Source organism: Triplophysa rosa, unplaced genomic scaffold (genome assembly GCF_024868665.1).
Source record: "Triplophysa rosa unplaced genomic scaffold, Trosa_1v2 scaffold433, whole genome shotgun sequence".
Classification (NCBI taxonomy): domain Eukaryota; kingdom Metazoa; phylum Chordata; class Actinopteri; order Cypriniformes; family Nemacheilidae; genus Triplophysa; species Triplophysa rosa.
This window is the reverse complement of record NW_026634437.1, coordinates 11679-31788: the sequence shown is the minus strand read 5'-3', so window position 1 is coordinate 31788 and position 20110 is coordinate 11679. Positions and strand designations below refer to the sequence as shown.

The 20110-nt window shown below is 39.9% G+C and overlaps 2 protein-coding genes across 5 annotated transcripts; one reads left to right on the top strand and one right to left on the bottom strand.

Moving 5' to 3' along the window:
• Positions 1-915: 915 nt before the first annotated feature.
• Positions 916-3384, bottom strand: LOC130550811 (structural maintenance of chromosomes protein 5-like). The gene is made up of 7 exons (XM_057328305.1): positions 3203-3384; positions 2402-2462; positions 2064-2114; positions 1946-1990; positions 1803-1867; positions 1558-1702; positions 916-1395 (listed from the first exon to the last, which is right to left on the bottom strand). The coding sequence occupies exons 3-7, from the start codon at positions 2070-2072 to the stop codon at positions 1105-1107; spliced, it is 555 nt and encodes a 184-aa protein (XP_057184288.1). The 5' UTR covers positions 2073-2114; positions 2402-2462; positions 3203-3384; the 3' UTR covers positions 916-1104.
• LOC130550810 (NACHT, LRR and PYD domains-containing protein 12-like) lies at positions 3373-20065 on the top strand. Of its 4 annotated transcripts, none has more exons than XM_057328303.1 (14): positions 3373-3458; positions 7146-7264; positions 7959-8063; positions 8301-8408; positions 9213-9317; positions 13468-13505; positions 13645-15433; positions 15924-16097; positions 16201-16374; positions 16727-16900; positions 17026-17187; positions 17731-17904; positions 18126-18299; positions 18893-20065. In XM_057328303.1, exons 2-14 carry the CDS (start codon positions 7191-7193, stop codon positions 18933-18935), a joined length of 3294 nt encoding a protein of 1097 aa, XP_057184286.1. In that variant the 5' UTR covers positions 3373-3458; positions 7146-7190; the 3' UTR covers positions 18936-20065. The 4 variants fall into 4 exon arrangements, with proteins under 4 accessions (XP_057184286.1, XP_057184285.1, XP_057184284.1 ...); XM_057328302.1 differs by lacking the exon at positions 3373-3458 and adding an exon at positions 5773-5885; XM_057328301.1 differs by lacking the exon at positions 3373-3458 and adding an exon at positions 6286-6605.
• The last annotated feature ends 45 nt before the right edge of the window (positions 20066-20110 follow it).

Genomic DNA, 20110 nt, shown 5'->3' with positions numbered 1-20110 from the left:
CTACTAGCTAGTTTGAAACTAAATCTGTATGGCTGCGTCCGAAATCGCATACTGTGACAGTACGTACTGAATTTGAATAAGTACCTACCTATCGGCCGTCAAAACAGTAAGTTCTATATAGTATGAGTGGGAGTAGTATGAATACATTTCAGACATACTGCGTCCGCCATGTTTTATGGTCATGTGACCCATATGCTCTTTGACCTATGACGTATTAACAACAACCTACACGTGAGAGTTGATAAAAACATAATTTAGTCACAAGAAATTAATTTATTGGCACTTAAATTAAAAACGGACGTCCGCCTTAAAGTTTTCCGCTATATTTATTTGATTTACTTTTGAAATTTGACCGTTGTTCAGCTCCCGTGGCATTGTGGCTACCCGATCCGTCCCGGAAACACGATTTGTTCCGCGCATGCGCGAAACTGACGCCACGTCCTGTCTGAAATAAATCGAACACTTTACGGCAGTTTCGGGTTGTAAGCTATACCGTTACTGCTGTTGTTTTACACTCGGAGTTTAATAGATATATTTTTTATTACATTTATTAATAAATGTATTTATTATATCTGTATAAGTTTCTTTTTTCTTAATTTGTTTCTTACAATGCTTTGAGATATTTCCTGGCTTGTTAAATTGTTGCTGAATTATAATGCATGTTTGTTTTAAGGTGGTCATAAAAAATAACTACCCGATTCATTTCGGTTAAAATTTGGTTAATATGTGGCACAAATTAACTTCATTGAATTAAATAAATGGTCAAATTAAACTGAATTGTTTTAATTTGCTAGCACAATTTGGAAAATACAGATGTTCATACAGATGTGTTTTCTTTCTATTCATTTTCTAAAGATAGGTTCTACATAACTGTTCTAGATATTTAACTGCATTTAAGAAACACACAGAATACAGTTATATATATATATTCTTTCAATTTATTTATACATTTGTTCCATTCCTCACACACGCTCGCTCGCTCACTCACTCACGCACACTCTCGCACACACACACACACACACGCACACGCGCACGCACACGCACACTCTCTCTCACGCTCTCTCTCTCACGCACACTCACTCACTCACACACGCGCACACACACTCACACACTACATTTCTCTTTGTAGAACATAGCATTGACCTTTAGGCCTTGGTCATCAACACAGTACGACAAAAATGTTTCCATGTCTTCTTGGTAATGAAATATAAACAAAAAGGCATCCTTCGCCTCAGAGAATTGACCCCCCAAGAGGTTCTTGATGGCATTTTGTTGATCACCCCTGTTCATCTGCAAAAAGGCAGGCTCTGTCACCTCCCCACGGAATAAGTGTCTGTGATTCTGTACCCAGTACCACGCTGTATTTAGGTCTCGGACAATGGTTGGCTGCTGCACCTATTGAAGTAAATGAAGTTTATGCTTCATTCTAATTGGTTGACTAATTAAATGGCCTATAGTCATTTATTCCTTACATAGTAAAATGGCACAACAGTTATACTATTTATTCAGCAATCATGCAAATGCTTCATGTATAACCACTACTGTATAATCATTAACCTTATCAATGTCCTTGTCATCCACAACTCTTCTGCTGGGTGACAGTTTGGTGGTGGTGAATTTCGACACCCTAAACACAGGCTCAACGATCCCCTGAAGGAGTTGGGATGCTTCTTCGGTCCAGTATGCAAACCTCTGTCCATGCCTTTGAAAATATATGTAAATGTATATGAACTCTATGTAATAGCTTTAGCTAACTTAATACAGCCAAGATACTGAAATTATATCTGTAGAATCTATCATACCCTTCTAGGCAAAATCTTTCCATGAGGTTAATGCACCACCACTGGCGAATCAATGGCACCTCCTCCTAAAACACACAAACACACAAAAAAAATGCACACATACCAGTAGTTCAATGACATACTTGTGTGAAAATCCAGCTTACCTCTGTGAATGTTAAGGGACATGATGTGCAGATGCTGAGAGCATACTGTGAAACACAAATAACACTGTAAGACTTTGGTTTTATTATCTAACAGCTTTGATAAATTAAACATTCTTACCATCAGCATGTAGACACCACAAGAATCCCCACTGGACTGTTGAGGAAAAAACTGGAAAAGGAAAAGTGCATCCACAGTTAGTTTAAAAAACAACTGCAATTTTTAGGTAAGGGATGATGTACAGGCAGCAGGTTGTTATCGCAGAATAAAGCCTGACAGTGTGATAAAGACTGGGTTACCATGTGTTATTAGTTTTGTGTGCTTGTTATCTGGGAATATCAAACCTTGGAATGTTGCAACTGGCCAATCAGAATCAAGTATTCCAGAGCACAGTCGAATAAACATGTTTAGTTATATACATACATTTGCTTGACACAATTCCATCATTTAAAACATACCTCAAGGTCTCTTCCTGTTTTTTCAGTCCAGGATCCTGGGTCAATGAAGCTTGCAATGTGTCTGGGATTCCAAAGAGAACACAAAATTACATAACGTGCAATTAAATTATCAGGTGTGCAGCCTGAGAACTAGGCTCTTTGATGAACTTGAAGCCTGTGAACGAGGCTCTATACAAACTTGAAGCCTGAGAACGAGGCTCCTTTTGGAAACTGTAACCAAATAACATGCCTGGAACAAGGCCAGTAAATTATCTTAAGTCTAAACCTAAATATGGTTCTGTAAGTCTTATCTCCAAAACCATCAGGTTGTCTTCCTCGGACAGGACAACTAGCCGCATGTACTGTTTAATTGGGCCGGTGTAGAAGAGTCTGTCGCCTGTTTGAAGAAGAAAAAAAGCATGAAAAAGTTGCAGTTAAAAGAAATATCATATTATCTGATATCTGACTAAAATTAAACTCCATAAAGGTCAATAAAAACATCACATAAATTTAACCAATTTTATATATAAATTGATTTTATAATTAATATATAAAATAATGCACAAATCACACTACAAAGAAAGAAATTTGTAATGGTTTTAATGGTAAAAGCTAATGGTTCATAGTAGTATTTTAATGTAAACCATTAGCATCTCTGTGAAGGGTTCTATCGTTTTCTTATTCTATACGGGAATTTAACAAGTACAGTTAATGTAGCTCGATATTTTAAACATAACTTTGTAAATTAAGCACATGACCCAGGTTGTAACAGATTGTCAGTTCTCCTTTTAATTATAAAATCGCTTAACGCAATTTAATTACCTTTGATGATAAAATTCGAAGACGCCCGGAACAGGTGTAATGCCGAGAAATGCACCCCTGCCAGATTCCGAGCTGGTCCCAGGTCGAGAAGACTGTCGTAAAACGTCGGCGATAACAGGAAGTGACGTCAGTTTCGCGCATGCGCGGAACAAATCGTGTTTCCGGGACGGATCGGGTAGCCACAGGCATCATGGGATAGAGAAGTGTCCATCTGATCCACACTCCCGAATCTTGGCGGAAGTAGTAGACCATCCGGGTAAACAGTATCCTACTGTTTTTTGCATACTGATGTTTCGGACATACTATTCATGACTCATACTCATTTTCGCCTACTATATAGTATGGAAGTATGCGATTTCGGACACAGATGTTATTTGGTTGCACCATTTGGTGTTAAGGCAGAACGTAATTAGTAGCTCGTAAGCTCTCCGTAAAGTAATGCTTAGTCGCAAAATATGACGTTTACCTTTTAATAGTCTAATAGCAGCCTTTAAATTCATGAGAAAACGTTGTGTTGAAATGTTGTGAATTTCAAAACATTCACGATTTAAACTTAACGTAACTAAATATTTTTGAGTTGCACCATTCAACTTACAGTAGTTGACGCGTAATGTTATGTATAAACTAAATATTTACGTAAGCCTCCCGTCAGGAGTAACTGTTGGAATAAAATAGCAGACTCACTGAACTAACTGAATAAGCTATTGTTTAACTCGACATTCTTCAATGATTCACACACATGCTAATGCTGACATTTACAGTCACTAACCTTATAAAATAGAGAACATTAGCTATGTGATGACATTCCATTTTTGACGGGTGTGTATCTGCTTGTGTTGTGCATGTCAAAATAAAATATTTTTGTTTCATTGGCGGTTGGCAGTAAAATGAAATCACCCAAACTGCATGTCCTTATTATTGCGTTAATAAGGCTGCATTGTTTTTACTCAGCATTTGTTTATTAATCTAATTTGAAATATGTTATTCATGATTCTATTTAAATTTTTTACCGTTATTATGTGAGGTAAAATAAGTTTTAAATCAAGAATGTTTTGAAATTCACAACTTTTTTTCTCACGAACTTAAAGGCTGCTATTGGACTATTAAAGGTAAACGTCATTTTGAGACGTTGTACCTTCTGTCTTAAGACCAAATTGTGCAACTGAATAACATAGAGATTTAGTTACAAACTATAGCTAATTGTCACTGTATTGTGACAATTCTTGGTTCTGTATTTCTAGTCGTGTGGCAGGATCGGGACGGAGCCCTTAGGTTTAATGTGAGAAAGCCATGAGTTGTTTACGTTTTTACAGCTCATGTGCTTTCTCGTGTCTTGTCATTGGCCCCGCCCCTCTCGTTTCATTGATTCCCTGCTATGTTTCATTACCCTCACCTGCCCTGTGTTATTATCCCTCGTTTGTCTTTCCTATAAAATGCCCTCATGTCTCTTTGTCCTGTGCTCTTGGATTGTATGTGTACCTTGTGCGTCCTGCATGTTGCAGATGTCCTGCTCCTTACCTTGTCCGTTGGCCTGTGAGTTTTGTGTTGTATCCTGCCGTGGTTTTGGTTAAGACGTTTGGTCGAGTTCCTTAGGTTGGTTTTTGCTGTTCTTGTTTTCTTGTTTGCCCCCTCGTGGGAAGTCTTTTGTTTCATGTTTTGTATCTCAGTTCTGTTCCTGTTTTACACCCCCTCGTGGGTTTTTGTTTTGTTTATTTAATAAAAGTATATTTGTGTTAACCCCTTCATCCCCGCTGCCTGCATTTGGGTTCCTTCCACGCAGCCGTGACGGAATCCAAGAGCCCTACAGAACCCAGCAGGCAGCAAGATGGACGGCACGGCGTCGTCCTCACGGTCCACCCTAGCCCGCTTGCTGCTGGGGTTCTGTCAGGGGGACTACGGGAGCCAGGAGTTCGCCGGGGCTCTTCTCAGCGGTGGCAGAGGCGACTGCGTTCAACAGGGCCTCGACCTGGCTGCCGCTACCCGGGGGGGCTCAGTACCCTCCGGCTTGAGCTCCACGGTCCCCGTTCACTCTAACGGCGCCGGTAGCGGGCGGGAGAGGGGGGATCCGGGGATGACGTCGGCGGACTCCTCCGCTGCGGAACTCCCTCTGGTCCCCACGGATTCGCCAAGGTCGGCTATGGATCCGGTGGTGCGGAGAAGGAGGGAGAGGCGCAGCGGAGGAGCGTCCACGCCGGTGTGGCAGCCGGCGTCCAGTCCGGTGCGGCCGGAATCCAGGCCGGCGTCCCAGCCGGCAACCAGGCCGGCGTCCCAGCCGGCAACCAGGCCGGCGTCCAGTCCGGTACCCAGTCCGGTGCGGCCGGAATCCAGTCCGGTGCATTTGGGTTCCTTCCACGCAGCCGTGACAGCTAATAGTTACTAAGCCTGTAGTGTGGACTTTACGTTCAAATTTAAGAAAGAACTTATGAATGGCTGGTGCAACCCTACCCAGTATCTTAATTGTGTTTTTGGGACATAGTGTAAAGTTAAAGGTAAAGTAGGACTGTAGCTTTAAGAACAGCTGAATTATGCACTGATTGTTGTACTGTAAGCAGTAAATCTAGTAAAGCAGCATTCCTGTTAGAGCAACAGAAGTGACAAGGAAACAAAAAGCAGTGAAATGTTTACCAGCGTATGCCACATCATGTTTTTATTTGGTAATATTAGAGATCCATCTTTTAAAAAGGTAAGTAATACATTTTGATGATAATTTAATCATTGATCATTTAATTTCAAAAACTTGCTTTACCTTTTTCTTAAAGATCTTTTAACTCTTGCTGATCTGTGATTCATAACCTAAATATCAATGTGATTTTGTTTTATTATAAACATGTTTTTTTAGCTTTTAAAACTATTTCTAACTTAATACATTGATTTTGATAAATATTATATTTTGTTGTACCAATGGTTGTTTATTGGAAACAAAACTGTTAACATGCATTTGATTTTTCAATAGAATTGAATAGAATAGATTTCAGCTGATCTTTCAGTGAATCAATGAACATCATATTTTAATCTAATTTACATTTGTGATTCCTTGTTAATGTAGTATAAATACAGCCTTAAAAATAGTTTACAATATTTTCACCTGATCATATTAAATTTTTTATTAAACTTGAACTTGGTTCTGAACTGTAGTAAGAGTTTTTTTGCACTGCATAACACTACCCACAATTTTGGCATGTTTCCAAAGAGACAAGATAATTTGCAATACTTAATTAATGCTAAGATACTGCTGTTTCTGTTAAAGACAAATGTAACCCTGTCTGTGAAATCCAGGATAAAGTCGCATAATTTAATTATGAGATGAGGATCACAGGTATAGTCATAAAAATTGAGAGAGAGTTCTCACTGCAGACATCTGGATCCAACTCCTCCTACTTTATATACTTGGCTGCAAAAAAAGGTATTGTGTGCTTATTGCTGTAAATGGTAGATTCTATGACAGATCGAAATATAGTCAAGATTCAGTTTTCTTTAATAATACTGCAATTAATAACTGTATTAATGTTTTATTTCACACAAAAAAATACCAGAAGTTGGCTTCTTCAACATTGACTATTGACTCAGTCAACATGAAATATATGAAGGTTATATTTCTTAGTTATATTTGTTCCTTATGTTATGTAGGATGATTTTATGTAGAAAAGCAAATTACAACATGACTTTTGCTGGGTTTTCATAGACTGGGTCACAAATGGTGAATAATTTTCAATGTGTTCAATTTAGAGAAAATAAACACAATTTGTAAAAGGATTATTATCATCTAGCAGTTTTGCTAATTTTGTAATCCAAAATTGATATCCCTGTTCCTCAAGGGATTTTTTACAAACTATCATTTACTCACCCTCAAGCAGTCAGGATGCAGATGACACTGTTTCTTTCACTTGACATTTTAGTGCTTATTTACACCTGAATCGTCTGAATGTAACTATCTTCATTGCAGTTTCAATGAAGCCTGATGAAGTAAATCTTATACACTTGGAGAGCCATGGCCAGTAATAATAACACCCAAAGGAGTGAGAATGAGGATACAGTCACTAGCATTGAACTGAGTATTTTCAGGTTTGTAATGTTACCTGTTTAGAAAATGTTGTACAGTATCTGTCCAGATGAACCCAATTTATTTGACTTCATTTTTCAATCTTGAATAACCCAAACAGCCATGTTTAACCTGTCTCACGTGGAAGTTTTCTCATAAAAGAAATGTCATGGTTCTGCCCCATCTTGTCTTGCTTTTCTTGAGCTAGTGGCAGAACCATGACAGGACCTCTTGTTTTACGTGGAGAGAGAAGTTTTGGCCCACTCGGCCTTCCACATTCTCTTTCTCTCTGGTGTCGCGTCTCTGTTCCTGCCCTTTCGTCTCCTTAGTTGCTTCGTTAATTAGTTCATGCCCTGCACCTGTCCCTCTTGATTTGTCACCTTATTTAATGCCCCTGTGTCCTCTGTCTTGTGCTGGATCATTGTACTGTGTCCTGTCCTAGTTTATTTTATAGTTAGGTGATGTGTTATTAGTCTAGTCCTGTTAGTTTAGTTAGTCTTGTTCCTGTTTCCATGTTTTGTCATGTTCCCCATCGTGGGTTTTTGTTTTGTTTTATTAAAGTCTTGTTTAACCCCTTACCTCCCGTCTGCATTTGGGTCCTCTGTCTCTCACCTCACCCGAGAAATGTGACAAGAAACTTCTCAACACAGAGACAAACAAATGTGCTGAACAATTTAGTCTTCTAACATTTTGTCCTTAATCATGTCTTTATTTTAGTTTGGTTCAGCGGGAGGACTCTGACATCTTTGTGCCTCATGTGTCAATGAAAAGTAATCAATCGATGGGACATCCTTACAACTTAAGCAATGATACAGAAGTCAGGTATGTTAACTGCAGGCTAAAGTAATTTTTTTTGTCATTTTAAGTGTTTGGCTTGAGTATGTAAACTTTTTAAAGCTGAACAAGCCAAACAGACCTGCTTCACTTGGAGCAAGTCATGTGTCGCACAAGGCTCCGTCTCATCAGTTGATATTTGAGAAAAGTAATCTTTTAACACTTAAAATGTGCGGACATTATGAAATTTGGTCTTCATTTAAACATTAAACATCTATATTTTAGATTGGTTCAGCAGGAGGACTCTGACGTCTTTGTGCCTCATGCTGTGTCAATGAAAAGTAATCAATCGATGGGACATCCTTACAACTTAAGCAATGATACAGAAGTCAGGTATGTTAACAGCAGGCTAAAGTTTTTTTTTTGTCATGTTAAGTGTTTGGCTTGAGTACGTAAACTTTTTTTTAAAGCTGGACAAGCCAAACAGACCTTCACATGGAACAAGTCATGTGTCGCACAAGGCTCCGTCTACTCAGTTGGTATTTGAGAAAAGTCATCTTTTAACACTTAAAATGTGCGGAACATTATGAAATTTGGTCTTCATTTAAACGTTAAACATCTATATTTTAGATTGCGTCATGGTCCTGCCTTGTTCATGATTTTCTAGTCTTGTGTCAGGATCGTGACAGATCCCTTGTGTTTAGTGTGAGAAAGTCATGGTTTGTTTAACATTGACATGCCATGTGCTTTCTCGTGTCTCGTCATTGGCCCCGCCCCTCTCGTTTCCCGTATTGCTTTCCTGCCGTGTCTCATGTTCCTCACCTGTCCCTCGTTATCTTCCTTTGTCTGTCTCCCTTTAAAATGCCCTCATGTTCATTGTCCTGTGCTCCTTCGTTGTACGTATGTGCTTACCTGTTTGCCTTGTGCCTCGTGGATGTTTGATGTGTGGCCTAGTCTCTTGCCTTGTTCCTGTTCCTGCTCCCGTCAAGTGTGTGAACTCTTTGTTAATATTATTCTAATTATTATTTGGACGTTGTTTGTCTCGTCCCCTCGTGGGAAGTCTTTGTTTTATTGTATTTTGCCTTTGTTAGTTTTTCCCCATCGTGGGTGTTTTATTTTGTCATTTAATAAATCCCTGTGTTAACCCCTTCACCTCTGGTTGCCTGCGCTTGGGTTCTTCCTTCACAACCGTGACAGATTGGTTCAGCGGGAGGACTCTGACTTTGTGCCTCGTGCTGTGTCAATGAAAAGTAATCAATCGATGGGACATCCTTACAACTTAAGCAATGATACAGAAGTCAGGTATGTTAACTGCAGGCTAAAGTATTTTTTTTTGTCATGTTAAGTGTTTGGCTTGAGTATGTAAACTTCCCTTTCTGTCGGTCTCTCGACGTTGTGTCGAGCCGACAGATGGGGTTCGCTCTTGAGAACCTATCAACTTCTGACTAGTTTAGAAAAGGCCAATGAAATTGGCGAATGAAATTTGCATGCCGGACTCCGGAGGGGATATCCGGGTATAAAAGGGAGACGGCATGCTGCATTCATTCACCTTTTGTTCTTCGGAGCCTTCACACTGATCGACTTTGAGACTTCAATCTCTACACCGATTTACTGCTGGAATCTTATGACGTGGTGCATCGGACGGTCCCTTCTTGCAGCGACTTTCCCCTGGGCATCTCGGCAGTTCCAGAAGTGTTCGAGTTTTTTTCTAAAAGAGCAAATTTCTCCAGCGTGGCATGTCCCGCTGTTCTCATGGGTGCAACACACTCATCGAGGAGGGGGACGGTCACGATGTCTGCTTCCAGTACGCTGGTGCAGTCTTTGTGGATACGTCCTGCTCGCACTGCGGGCGGTTGACGATTCAGATGTTGCGTCACAGGCGGCTGTGTTCCCACGGGACTCAGCCACCACCTCGTCTGCTCCCCGTTCCGTGACGGCAGGACTACGGCCCTGCCGCCCGCTACAGCAAGCAGCAAGGGTTATATGAGGATCACTGTGAGCGCTTATCCGCCAGCCACTGGCTCACGGACTGTTCGCACCTTGTCTCGCTCGTCTGACCGTTCCCCAGGAGACGGTCCCACCATCTTGTTCCTCAACCACGTATTCGGACACGATGCGTGATGATGAGATGTTGCAGCATCGGGGAGTGACGTACTGCCATCCGACTCCGACGATTCCTCGGGCTCTCTCCCTCGGGGGGTCGAGTCCAGGAAGAAGCGGACGTTGAAATGTCAGCCATGCTTTCCCAGGCAGCCATGAGCGATGGGTTGCAGTGCCCGCACTGCCTCTCCTAGCACTTGCGGCTGGCTACACGGCGCCTCTGGGTTGAGAGCGGCTCCAAGCCGCGCCTGCCCCCAGGGCCGTATTTACCGGAAGTGCATGAGGAACTTAGTAAGACCTTCAACGCCCCTTTCCGGCACGTTCACGTCAAACAAAGTTCTGTCACCCTCTCTTCCCTTGAGGGTGAGGCAGCTAGAGGATACGTCGATCGGCAACTCGACGTTGCGCCATGGTGAAGCACAACGTTGAGTATAAACACCAGCCCTCAGCACTCTCAGTCAGACAGTGCATTGAGCTGCGCAATCGCCAGGCAGGAAAAACAGCAGAGCCGATCTCCTCCCCGGGGGCCCTCCCCCGGCAAGGGATCCGTATTGCTGGCCATCGAACCACCCCTGTGAAGGCGATGAAGCAGATCAAACCCCTAGTCCCCCTGTCTCAGTTCCTGGGAGCTTGGCAGCTTCCCAGGCCGTCAGGCTGGCTAGAGAGGACGATCCGTCTCGACTACACGATCCAGTTCCCCAGACGCCCTCCCAAGTTTCGGGGCATCCTCTCTACCTCAGTCAGAGGTGGAGATGCGCCCGTGCTTTGGGCCGAGGTTGCCACCCTTCTGGCAAAGGGAGTGATCGAGCCCGTCCTACCAGCTGAGATGTTCAACGGGTTTTACAGCCCGTATTTCATGGGGCTGTACCCCATCCGAGATTTGCATGCCCTGAACAAGCACCTACACAAGCTGCTGTTCAGGAGGATCACACAGAAGCGCATCCTGACGTCTGTCAGATGTCAGGACTGGTTCATGGCAATCGACCTGAAGGACGCGTACTTTCCTCCCTCGACATTGGCCGTCTCTACGGTCCACTTTCGAGGGGCCTCTAGAAATTGCTCGGGTAAGAAGAGTGTGTAGGCTTTGCAGGTATGTGGATGTTTTTTCTCCAGAATTTTTATTTAAGTTAAGGAAGGTTGCAAAGAGCTCTTCTCCATCTTCTACTACCACCAAAGGCGGATTCAATTTGGTTAAGGTAAGAACTAGGTGAAGAATTAACACCCAAGGGTTTGGCAATGTTGGCTGCTGGGCTAAGCAGACTCCAAGATTACCCTCACTTTCTGAGAATCTGATGAGGAAGGGTCAGAAAGAAGGAGATCAACTTGAGTACGCCGAGTCTCATAATCAACCTCCCCATTTGGCTTGGGGATCCTGCCCGAGAATGTGCTACGGCTCTGCCTCACAGGTGAATGAGCAGACTCACTTCGGATGACATGCTCCACAACAACCTTTCGAATCTGAAGGGGATTAAGCATGCTTCCGTCAATGTGCACAGGGCTCGGTGATGCAGATAAGGGAAAAACATTTTGAACTGTAGTTTGAATCGACTCAGTGGGGTTGAGTTCAGGACTTGAGGTAGGACTGTGAACAGTAGTATGTGGACCTGCCTTAGCAGCTGGCAAGTCACTTGAATGAAGCTGGACATGCTGAAGCTCTTCCTGCAGAGCAAGTAGGAATACTGCTCTGCCACCTTCCGGGATAGCGTTCAGTTCATCTAAATATCTTAGTGCCAGTTCCCTGCCTAATCCCTCTTGGCATACATTACAAACTGTTCTCACATGCCATGTCACATCAGGGTCATTTGGACTTGGCACGTCTTCTATACTATCAGGTTTGATTTTCAGAATTGAACTCTCAGATGCATACTGAATGAGAGCTCTACCAGTAGGCTGCTCTGGCTCATCAGGGACTCTAACTACTTTTGCAATTTCCCCATGCACTTCAAAAAGACCTATGATATCCTCAGTGCTACAAGTTTTTTCTACCCCTGTAACATACAGACAGTTTTGCCCACAAATATCAAACCGGTTACAAAGATCCATATTTAGTCTTGGGGCAAACAATGAATTTTAGACAAATGTATCTCACTGTTAGAACAATAAAGGAAACCTGATTCAGGAAAAAAACGTTCACTAGAGTAGTTATCAATACAGATAATGATTAACCCAAACTCTCCTGGCTGGCTCGCCACTTTATTTGGTGTAACCCCGGCTTTATGATAAACGTCAGGGCTGTACGATCAAACTCTAAATCGAGAATTGTCTAAGTTCGTCAAAGGGAGCACTTAGACAAACCTTAGTGTGAAAGTTACACGGGTTACACATACTTATCTTTACATTTTCTGATAAATACAATCAGACAGCCCAAATTAGGCTATATATCATTTTTATAAATTTACCATTGTGAATCTGTTTATTTTTAACCAAAATGGGATTGCAGCTTTAACAGTGTAATCATAATGCCGTGATAAAATACATGAAATGCAAGTAGGATTGTATTACTAGTCCAAAAACTGATTTGACTGATTCGCATATTTCTATTAGTGTCCAGACATCTATGCAAAAATCACCCTGTGAGAAATTCTGTGCCGATCAGCTTTAGCTGTGAACCACATCTTGATGGTATAAGGTATGCATAGAATGTGTCACTATCCCAGTCCGTGTTTGTGAACTTTTCTGTTACTTCCTGTCTATGTCATGTGTTTTGTAGTTCGTTGTGTTTTTGTTTACTAAAAGTAAAAAAAACCACAAAGTACAAAACAATGAAAGAATAAAGAAACAAGGAACCAACGTACTCAAACCACAGGAACACGAAAGCAACATCAAACAACGACTGACACTAGACAACTGAAACACAAGGGCTTAAATACAGAGAACTTAACAAGATGACAAGGCACACCTGGGGAAGACTAATTAACACCAAAAACTACAACGAACAACAAAACACATGACATAGACAGGAAGTAACAGAAAAGTTCACAAACAAAGGGGAAACACGGATGGGGATCGTGACAGAATGTTATACGATATATATAACAGTACCACTATTCAGTTCATGTAGGCTAATAAAAATTAGTAGGGACAAAGACTGTCAAGCTTCAGAATGGACAAAATTCAAATATTGCACCATGCATCAGGTTTCTTTGCGTGTCCACTCCTCACATATCAGGTTTTTATATGATTTCTGGGGACTTGGAATAAAGTTCACAAGTTGTACGGAGTGCTGTATTAGTGCTTTTTGGTGTCTGACGGCCCATTATCACTGTGAACTGTTGTTCTGTGAAGATTATTGAAAATATTCTTTGAACTTTTTCATACAAAGTTTATATTCTCATCTGTATTTATCTTTCAGAACTCAGCAAAAGGAACTGAGTTCAAAGATTTCAAATGGTAAGTCTGCAAAATTAACATATTTATATAGATTTATATCTACAGCAGCATTATCGCATAACCCAAAAAACAGAATTTAATATTTTTAATTATATCTACCTTCATTCTAAAAACCTCTGCCCAATATTGAACTTTACAGAGGACTTGATCTGGATTATTTCATTTAAGCAGACATTGAAGAACAGATATCAATGTATATTTGAGGGAAATGAAGAGCACAGGAGCCCTGCTCTGCTCAACAACATCTACACTGAGCTCTACATCACCGACGCTGGAAGTAGTGTCAACGCAGAACATGAAATCAGACAGATTGAGACAGTATCTAATCATCCGAGCACATGGGACACACCAATCCCAGTGAATGGTGTCTTTAAAGGTTCTGCTGGGTCTAAACCAATACAAACTGTGCTAACAAAGGGAATCGCTGGCATTGGGAAAACTGTGTCCGTGCAGAAGTTCACCCTGGACTGGGCTGAGGATAAAGCCAACCAGGACATTCACATGATATTTCCACTTCCATTTCGTGAGCTGAATAGATTTAAGAAAGAGAAAGTTACTCTGATCCAGATTCTCCAGCATTTCTACGATCTCAAAATAGAAGCAAACGTGTTGAACTCAGGCAAATACAGGTCAGTTTTCATCTTCGATGGACTTGACGAATGTCGATTTCCTCTGGATTTCCAGAAGAACAAGAGTTGCTCCAGTGTGACAGAAGCGGTCTCAATTGGTGCTCTACTGACAAACCTCATCTGCAAGAACTTGCTTCCTTCTTCTCAGCTATGGATAACCTCACGACCAGCTGCGATCGGTCAAATACCACCTGACCTTATTGACCAACTGACCGAGGTAAGAGGCTTCAATGACTCCCAAAAGGAGGAGTACTTTGCCAAAAGGATAAGCGATCCAGACATGTGCCATAGGATCATCTTGCACTTGAAGTCATCAAGAATCCTTCACGTCATGTGCCACATCCCGGTGTTCTGTTGGATATCAGCTACAGTTCTTGAAGGGATATTTGGTGAGTTCAAGAGTAGAGAAATGCCCAAGACACTCACGCAAATGTACGCACACTTCCTGATTTTCCAGACCAAGCAAATGAGTCACAAATACGATGTGAATTGCAAGGCAGATTTCAACTGGGATAGCCAGAGCACTTTGTTGCTTGGCAAACTGGCCTTTCAACAGCTTGAAAAGGGTAATTTATTGTTCTACGAGGATGATCTTAGGGAATGTGGTGTTGATCCCAACCTCGCCTCAGTGTTTTCTGGACTTTGCACACAGATCTTCCGAGAAGAGGCAGGACTACACCAGGAGAGGATGTTCAGCTTCTTCCACGCTAGTATCCAGGAGTTTTTAGCTGCCTTTTACGCCTTCCTTATGTTCGTCAACAGTCAGCAAAATGTCCTCAGTCATAAGACAAATGCAAAATTCGAAAGTGCTTTTAAAAAACCTTCAATGCATGAGTTCTTGAAGTTTGCTGTGGATAAGGCTCTAGCAAGTGATAATGGACACTTAGACCTTTTACTCCGTTTTTTGCTGGGACTTTCCCTTGTGTCCAATCAGACTCTTCTACAACCACTGCTAACTGAGACATGGAGTGACCCCGAGGGCAGCAAAAAAACTCTTCGGTACATCAAGGAAAAAATCAGGTTCCAACTTTCGGCAGAAAAAGCAATAAGTCTCTTTCACTTTCTCAGTGAACTAAAGGATGATTCCCTGGTAGAGGAAGTGCAGGAATACCTAAAGTCGGGTGGCTTTAGAGGTGAAAAGCTCTCTCCATCACACTGCTCTGCTTTGGCCTACACTCTGCTGATATCTGCTGAGGAACTGGATGTGTTTAACTTGACTAAATGTATTGATCCGAGATGGATCTCAGATGAGGGACTGTTGAGACTCCTGCCAGTGATCAAAGCATCCCGATTAACTCTGTAAGTATCTCACGGAGTTGTTTGGAACCAAAAAACACTTAACGCAGGTATGCAGATGTTGATGTGAAAGCTTGGCTGACACATTGCAAGTGCGTGGTCCGGTTCTCTCAACCTAGCATGCAATCTTCCATAGCTAAGGTGATGATGGACTGCTCAAGGGAGCAATAAAGTTACTTTGATTTGTCTTTGCAATTAAACCTAGTGTTATTATTCAGGCAGAGAGCTAGATAATCCCATGAAGGCAGTTGACCTGAATGTAAAAATTGATTGTTGAAGTTCACACTAGAATAGTTCCCATCATAACAAAGCTAAGCATGTAATATGTATCCTTACATCTTTAAATGCAACAACGCATAAAATTAGGCTTGCATTGCAATTCATTCATGAACCTGCGTAGAGTATGTTTCAGCCATTCAATGAACCTTAGAGTTTTGAGTGTCACTCAATGTTGAACAAGTATTAAACATTTTGTGTGGCTTTTCTCCATCAGGCTGAGATTGTGTAATGTGACAGAGAAAGTCTGGAAAGGGCTGAGCTCTGTTCTCAGCTTAAGTGGCTCATGTATGAGAGAGCTCGATTTAAGTTCCAGCAATCTTAATGATACAGGAATATACCATCTTGTTGTTGGACTGGGGAATCCTCAGTGTAAACTAGAGGTTTTGAGGTAGGAACATCTCAAATTCATGCCATTGGACCACGGGGTAGAAGTAACTATTGCATTTGCTTTCCGTAAATTCACTTGTCATTTTTCTTCTCTGTGCATGTAGACTTTTTAATTGTAGCATAGGTGAGGACGGCTGTGCCTCTCTAGCCTCAGCTCTGAGGTCAAACCCATCTCACTTAAAAGAACTTGATTTAACACACAACCAGCCTCATGATACAGGTGTAAAAATGCTTTCTGATGTGCTGGCAAACGTAAGCTGTAAACTGGAAACACTCAGGTAGGTGGGCTCTAAACAGTAAGGCCTTCTTTACAATGATGTCAAGTGCTAAATAATATTCTATGTAGTTTTCGTCTTAATTTATTCAAGATATAAAATAATCTTTGTAATTCTTTCATTACATTTTCATTACTTTTTGTTAATCCACCACCTAACTATAATACTAATTATGATTTTATATTGATTTTTTAAATTAAATTACTTAGTATAACTATGTATGCAGTTTAAAACATGAATATCATATTAATATTAATACATTTGTGAAAAAAAGATTTTGGAATAAATAATGTCCTCAGAGTTTGTTTAAAACTGTACTATTATTACGTGTTCATAAACTGAAACAACTTTGTAGGTTTATGGGTTGTGAACTGACCAGGAAAAGCTGTGCAGCATTGGCCGAAGCACTTCAGTCAACCTGTTCTAGCTTGAAACATCTGGACTTGAGCTTGAATTGTCTTGAGGATTCAGGAGTAAAACTGCTTTGTGCTGGTCTGAAGAACCCTCTCTGTAAGCTCGAGACACTGAGGTAACAGAAGTAGACAAATAAACACACACTACAGAGCTGTGTGATGAAGAACACACAATTTACCTGCCAATATCATGACGCTGAAGGGTCAGTAGTTCACATTTGTATGGCTTTACATTTCTCAGCCTCTCAGATTGTGAAATTACAGCCGCCGGATGTTCAAAACTGGCATCTGCTTTAGAGTCGAACCCATCACATTTGAGAGTGCTGGACCTTAGTCTGAATGACCTTACAGACACAGGAGTGACAGACCTGCTTCCAGTGTTTGTTAATCTAGATAAACTATGGTAACAGGCCTCCAGTTTCTTTATGCATGTCATATGTGACCCTGGACAACAAAACTAGTCTTATGGGTCAATTTTTCGAAATTGAGATTTTTACATCTTCTGAAATCTGAAAAATTAAGGTTTCTATTGATGTATGGGTTGTTAGGATAGGACAATATCTGGCGGAGATACAACCGTTTAAAACTCTGGAAACTGAGGGTGCAAAAAATAAAATAATTGAGAAAATTGCCTTTGAAGTTGTTAATCAGAGGCACTGTTGCAGGCCATCCATTCCCAAAAATAAAGTTGTTATATATTTACGGTTTGAAATTTACAAAATATCTTCATGGAACGTGATCTTTACTTAATATCCTAATGATTTTTGTCATAAAAGAAAAATCGATAATTTTGACCCATACAGTGTTTTTTTGGCTTTTTCTAAAAATGTGACTAATAATAAAGACTGGTTTTGTTATCCAGGGTCACATATGACAAAAATTCAATTTGAATGTTTAACTGATGACGATGATATTTTAAAAGATTTGTCTTTTGTGCTTGGTTAAGGCTGAATAATTGCAATCTCACAGAAAGGAGCTGTCATACGATGGCTTATGCAGACCCTTCCAAATGCTCTAAACTGAGGGAATTGAACCTAAATGCTAATGCGATAATGGATTTTGGATTGAAGCATTTTGCCGTGGGATTATGTAATCTTCTATCAAGTCTCCAGTCACTAAGGTAATATTGTTTCCTTGAAGGCATAGTGAATAAAAATATATTTAGAATTAATGTAATAATTATATAATATAATTATTTATAAATAACCATTTTGACAGATGAGTCATTGATACTTATTTAGAAGTTATTTATAACGTATTGATCAATTCTATACAGTATACAGACTAACTGAAACCATGCATACAGTTCTTTTCTTCATTTAATAATGGCATCTCTTGCAGTTTAACATACTGTAGTGTTACGGAACAGGGCTGTGCTTTCCTGGCATCAGCTATAAGATCAAACTACTCACAGCTAAGAGAACTGGATCTCAGAGGAAACAAACTATCCGATTCAGGGGCTAAACTACTAACAGATCTGCTAGAAGATCCGAAGTGTAAACTAGAAACTCTGGCGTAAGTACATTATGTTTGACTCAATTGCCAGTAAACGTATCAAACCTGCACTGTAAACATGCCTTAAAGACAGATGATAATATGAAAAAGAATAATAATTGCTGGTTTGTTTGTACACATGTCAATTCTGAACGTTGTTTTCAACTATCATTCAGACAGAATGAGATTGTTATATTTTATGACTGCTCGCTCGAAAAAAATGCTGTATAATATTAATCTCTGAAATGGGGGAAATTATTTAGCACAAATATAATTTCGTCCGGACACAGACTTTTTAACTAATGATCAGCATGAATTAAGTAACATTGTTACCATGTTATAAAAATACAAAGAATGTATAAATGACTGTATAAATATTTTCTTCTTCTTCACTGTTACAGCAATGATAATGTTTTTTTCTCTCATTACAACAACCAAAAGATAAAATATAATATAATATATCTTTAAAATCTACACTGACCTTAAAATGGCCCTTATTTTCTTTATTATAAAATAAGTATATTATTTATTTTCTTAGCAAAATGAAATCTTGACATTGTTTTTCCATTTAATATATGAATAAATGCTTGCAAAAGTTACTCTCTACCTCACAGATTGTATCCAGACATCCACTGTGATGATGATGATGAGAGTTAATATAGGCGAATAACAGAAAAAAATGGACTGATATTCTCCTAGCACCCCATCGTGATGTTTTTCATCATATAAATTATTCAAACATGCATGGAACAGCCATCACGGAAACTGGAGTTTGGTAAAAGGTTTGGAACATTTGTCATGGTGTAGCCTACGTAATTATGTGCGTGACTTGTGAGCTAGATTGAATCGAAAGTTTCCCAACATGAGTTATGAGCTGCTATTCACGTGTGAAAAATGAGGAATAACAGGTTTGCTGAATTAGTCAGACATGTGAGTTTTGAGAGAAGTTGCTACAACCAATCAATTAGTCTGAACACTCTGTAGTAACTGCCTAGCAACCACATTTAAAAAACGTAGCAACATACATCCATTCAAACACACAAACATGACATCTCTATTTATACCGTGCAAGTATTAAACTGCATAAGTAAACTTTCAAAATAATATTAAACTACATTAAAATGTGTTTTAAACCTCCAGACAAGGCTTTGTCGAGTCAAATGCTGTACTTTTCTTTCCCATACTGATTTATTGATATTTTCGCTTTCAGACCAGTGTTGTATGATTCAATAAAAATGATGTAAATCTCACTGTAAACAGCAGAGGGCGGTACAGTATAGTTCAATGCTGTCAGTGCAAAGATATTACAGTATTTTATCAGTTTTGTCATGATGTTTTCTCTGAGCTGTAATGAAAAGTTGTTTCACAATGTAGTTTGGTGTTTTAACTTTCTATGTATTATGATACCGTTGGGCTTTTACTGTGTAAAGGTAATTCTTTTTTATTAGAACATATAATAATATGTATTATATTAATATCTGCATTTGTGTTGCCTCAAAGGAACAAAGTACCAAAATACGAAAAAAGAAAAGTGAATAAAAGTATAAAAAATATAATGTAAAAATATAAGAAAACTAATATATATAAATGTTGGATGTTATCAGTAACACTAAAAACATTATTATACAATGATGTTACACTACTGACATAGTTTTCCTTCTTTGAAAAGGGTTCATTACGTCACTTAATGTAGTGTAACATATATGTTACATATAAGTAATGTGTTCCTTGTGACACGCTACATAATCTCAGATTCACCAAATCAATAAACTGCACTCAAAAACAAAGACTTTGTGTTAGCAAGTGTTTCATTTTAATGTTTATTAATAAAA

Bases quoted from the DNA above. Each gene is read 5' to 3' on its own strand.
- LOC130550810 (XM_057328303.1), top strand. From the start codon at position 7,191: ATGGCCAGTAATAATAACACCCAAAGGAGTGAGAATGAGGATACAGTC. The intron at 7,265-7,958 runs GTTTGTAATGTT...TCTTTATTTTAG, and splicing joins ATTGAACTGAGTATTTTCAG to TTTGGTTCAGCGGGAGGACT. The intron at 17,905-18,125 runs GTAATATTGTTT...CATCTCTTGCAG, and splicing joins TCAAGTCTCCAGTCACTAAG to TTTAACATACTGTAGTGTTA.
- LOC130550811 (XM_057328305.1), bottom strand. The intron at 1,868-1,945 runs GTAAGCTGGATT...TGTGTGTTTTAG, and splicing joins GTCCCTTAACATTCACAGAG to GAGGAGGTGCCATTGATTCG. The intron at 1,703-1,802 runs GTATGATAGATT...ATATTTTCAAAG, and splicing joins GAAAGATTTTGCCTAGAAGG to GCATGGACAGAGGTTTGCAT.